Source organism: Anneissia japonica, unplaced genomic scaffold, assembly GCF_011630105.1.
Source record: "Anneissia japonica isolate Jap-2015-1 unplaced genomic scaffold, ASM1163010v1 scaffold287754_len4335492_cov202, whole genome shotgun sequence".
NCBI lineage: Eukaryota > Metazoa > Echinodermata > Crinoidea > Comatulida > Comatulidae > Anneissia > Anneissia japonica.
Window position 1 is genome coordinate 3079176 of NW_022705543.1, and position 4718 is coordinate 3083893.

General features: G+C 36.2%; 1 protein-coding gene across 1 annotated transcript in view; it reads left to right on the forward strand.

Annotated features, from left to right (window-relative positions):
• LOC117105757 (poly(U)-binding-splicing factor PUF60-like) overlaps positions 1–4718 on the forward strand; it is a gene marked incomplete in the record, with an annotated part of 16393 nt that overhangs the window by 10662 nt on the left and 1013 nt on the right. The window contains 7 exon segments of the mRNA XM_033247030.1: positions 601–672; positions 914–1016; positions 1214–1315; positions 1678–1837; positions 2078–2310; positions 2977–3166; positions 3548–4067. Coding sequence (XP_033102921.1) covers positions 601–672; positions 914–1016; positions 1214–1315; positions 1678–1837; positions 2078–2310; positions 2977–3166; positions 3548–3654 — 967 coding nt within the window.

Sequence of the window (4718 nt, forward strand, 5' to 3'; positions counted from 1 at the left end):
AAGCTACATATGCATTACACATGGACACTTCTATTATTGTTAGTATCAAATTGCCTTGTGTAGGTTGGACGTCCAAGCAACATGCCCCAGGCACAACCAGTAGTTGACCAAATCAACGAAGAAGCCAAACAGTTCCCAAGAATATTCATAGCATCCATTCATCAGGACCTCTCTGCTGTTGATATTAAAAGGTTGGTTATTGAAGATAAAAATTCTGAAACCATGCCTAAATAGGTCATGATGACATCACATTATAACCATATATGATTATGATACATATGATTATGTATACATGGACCATTTCATCGGATTAATTTTGAAAAAGCGCCGCCGACATCTCACAACTAACTGGGGGACTTCCAGCGGCCTAGCCTGAGCAGCTGGCTAGTTACTAATAGAGCACTGTGCAATGAATAGCGCCGCTGGCCTTTGCTATAGCAGCAGCAGCAGGGAACAGATACCATCTTGCTAATTGCTATATATGTAAACATTGAAATAGCTTTTTTGGTGATAATGTTGATGGTGAAGAAGACTGCAAAGAATGGTGACAATGATTATAATAGTAATAATGTTGTATTTATTTATAAATTTGTATTACAGTGTTTTTGAAGCATTTGGAAAAATCAAATCCTGCACATTACCATGTGATCCCGCTACTCCTGGAAAACACAAGTAAGTTCAGGTTAATTCTTTAACAAAGACAATACTGCAAGACGTATTAAGAGTGGCGTATCTAGGGGAGGGGGCACATTCCCCTATTTTGTAAGCTGGCACCCCCCTCATCAAGCCTGCCCACTTCAGTTTTATCTCCCTTCCCCATTCCAGGACTCTATATGCCACTAAGTATAAAGCACAAATCAGATTCAAATTTTTTAAGACGTGTATTAATTAGCATTGTGCAATTGTTTTACAGGGGATACGGTTTTATCGAGTACGATAAGGTGCAGTCTGCAGGTGATGCAATCAACTCCATGAACCTCTTTGACCTCGGTGGTCAGTACCTACGAGTCGGCAGGGTATGCCTCAATTATCTTTTGTCAATAATCTTTAAACCTTAATTAATTTTTTTATTCCAAATTTGCTTTCGCTGTTACTTATGTTTATATTTCAGTTTATTCAGTATTTGATTTGCATCAAATTTACAATAAAACAAATCTGTACCCTAAAAATACTCTGCAATCAATAACAAAATGATTATATTGTGTATTTCTAGGCAATAACACCACCAACACCAGCCCCAGCCGTTCCTTCAGGGCCAGGAGGCCTTCCTCCAGCTGCGGCTGTGGCTGCAGCCGCAGCAACTGCCAAGATCCAGGTACGTAGTTGAATAATTTAGTAATGAAAATCCTAAGTAGTGGCTAATGTTAACTACTTTATCTATTAACACATTAATTTCCACAACACCATATGGCTATACAGAGGTTTCTGGACATCAAAAAAAAAATTGCAATAAAATTACCATCAACTTGAAAATTGAACATAAAAGGAAAATATAAACATACATATTACTTGTTAATCAGTTCTTTAGTAGTGCTTTTTTTTTTGGTTACTTAGCACTAAAAGGTGGAATCCATAATCAGTTTATTATTTATAGGATAGAGGCTGTGGCTGGCATGTCAACATCACTCTACAAAAATTGTTAAATCTGTAACCTATTTCTTTTACTTCCTTTACTAGGCACTGGATGCGGTGACTGGCCTATCTACATCTCTATCTGTTACAGGATCAGCAGGCCTTGGTCTGGCAGCCCCTCCACCACCCACTCTAGCATCAATGATCCCACCAACCAATCTACCGCAACCAGTCATTACATCTTCTGCACCAGGGGTCCTCACAGGTACGTTGATGCTAGCATTTGCTTATCTCTAACGAATACTTTATATTAATTATATGATGAGAATATTAGTGATGTAGGTAATCTTGATAAACACAGATGTTTTTGAGGTATTCATAACAATACAGAAAATATTAATTTATTTTTGAATTATTAGTTAAGTTTGTTTCTTTTAAATGCATGTTGGCATGAATATGAAGTCTACATCCAAGAAGACAAGCTGTTTTAAATTTTCTTTTGCAGGTGTTCCCCCTATAGTAACAACCACCGTACCTACTGCAATCATCATGCCAATGTCCACAACCATTGCCACGGATGTATCACCAGTTGCTCCTGCTCCTGGTTCCACTGCCGAGGAAATTAAGAAAAAACTGGAGAAAGAGATGCCACAGACCTTGAGTGAACAAGAGAACATGTCAATCTCTGGGACCAACCAACGGCATATGGTTATGCAGAGGCTACTGCGGAAGTCTGAGGTAATTGAGATGTTGAAAGTATTAATTCTTTTACAAGGGTCTCAGTTTAAAAGCTTTGCTTTATTTGAGCTTCCTTTTCCATTATCCTTGAATCAGAAATGTACATTTTGTTTGTTTTATTATGGAATAAAGTTTACTTTACTTACTATCTTATATTTAGCCAATAGCTGAATGATTAGCTGTTACATTTTGTTTGTCTTTCAACCTTCCTTATCAAAAGTGTACTTCCTGGCAACCATCTGTCTACAATGGAACATTCCGATAAGCCCCGCCCCTGAGATACTGTTGCTAAGGTCCTACGTGTGTAAGACATGCATGTATTACTGGCCTTGTTCTGATTGGTCAGTTGTTAAGTTTGATTGACACCTCGAAAGAGTCCATTAAAAGGCAGCTTGTACAGATTTCACTTATAAAAAAAAACACGTCCTCCAGTGTATTTTAACTGACTGACCAAGGCTGACTCATAATGAACAAAACATAACAAAAAAGTAATTTGAAGAATTGAAAGAAAAGATGTTATCAAGTTAAACAGCATTCGTACTTGAAATTCTTTACACAGCGGATGCTATACCACTAGTTTCTTTTAGGCAATTTTAGTGGGTCTATTCTTTAACACTGTGACTCGTTTCTGTTGGAATCTTACGCTAAAAATCATTGTATTTTCAGTCAAATGTTGTAGTGTTGAGGAATATGGTAGACGTATCAGAACTTGATGACGACTTGGAAGGAGAGGTAACTGAGGAATGCGGTCGATTCGGTGTGGTGAATCGCGTCATCATTTACCAAGAACGCCAAGGAGAGGAAGATGATGCAGACGTTATTGTCAAGATATTTGTCAAGTTTAATGAACCTGAAGGTAGGAGTTGATGTTAATCAATATACTTTGTTAATTTTTTTTAGTGTTAAAACATATATAGCAGAGCTGTAGGTTGGGGGTCTCCCCCTCCCCCCTCCTCCCTAAGTTTTAAAATTTAAGTGGGAGAAAAAAGATGATTTATTCAAAGGTTTAAGAGTGTCTTAAAACCAACCATCTAAATGCATCATCAACATGAAATTTGGTACTTCAGTCCTAACCACTGGATTTATTAAGAAAATAACTGTAACCTGTCCTAACCTTAGTTTATAAAGCATCTGGTTTTGTCATTGGTAAGTTGTTTTAAAAATATGTTCATACATAAATTATTATTAGTAATTATTATATTTTTAATATTTTCATTGTTTATTCTTCCTGTAACAGAAGCCAACTCTGCTGTGGAGAACCTTAATGGACGATGGTTTGGTGGACGAATGGTGCGAGCTGAAATATTTGAAAAGGAAAAATTTGAAACGGGAGATTTCTCATGAGACTGATTAGGACTTGAAAGTGATGATGATGGTGTTGCTGAAAAGTGGGTGGGGGGGGGGTTTATTGGACATGCTTCATTCACAGTGATTACATTACAAAAATACTTCATTGTAGCATGGAATTTTATATCATGACTTCTTCAGATCTTGTGGTAAATGAAAATTGTAAAACATGATAAATTAAGGATTTTTTAAACTTTTAAATAATCCTGCCATGTTGTAAAAAGAAATATATCAATTTTGAAGTATATTATGATTTTTTTTTTAATTACTGGTATAAATGAAATACGTTGTGAACTATTTAGAGAAAGTATGCCAATTACAGGTATTAGTTGGAACAAAATGAATTATTCCACTGTGTACTGGCCATTGAAAATTGTTGCTACAATCTCGCACAACAGTTGTAATGTACAGTACAGTGCTAATATTTCGATCCTGTCTATTAAATAACACGCTCTGATCGGTCAGAAGTTTAATTGACACCTCTGAAAGGTTTGTTGTGTTAAGGTTTATAGATAATCTTAAATCATGGAGGTAAAGCTTACCAGACTGTACCCAATGCCCTGAGCAAAATTATAAGCTATAGATTACACTTCCTGTGATCTGCTTACCCTATGATATTTTGATATGGTCCCATAAACAATAACCTTTCGTAAATAAACCTGAGTAATCGTAGTTCTGTCATAAATATAAATTTGTTATGTTTGTTGTGAGACATGCATATGAACCTGGGGATTTGGATGAACAAGATTTGGATGAAGCCAGCCAGTTGTGAAATGAGGAAATATTTTGGAGTCATTAAAAGAACTTTTTATTGAAATTTGAGCTAACAAAAAGTGAAAGCAGTTGATCATGAGATGGTCACTCTTTAGGTCGATTTATTTGTTCATGTACCGTACAAAAGTTACCGTGAATCGCACCGTATTCAATCATATAATGATATTGTTACTTGGCAGTTTACAGTATTGATGTCGTGTTTTGTTGTAGGTTTGTTTTTTATTTCACTGTCTCATTTTTGTTACTGATTTAAGCAAAGGATACTTCCCCTCCGGTTTTGAGTGAGG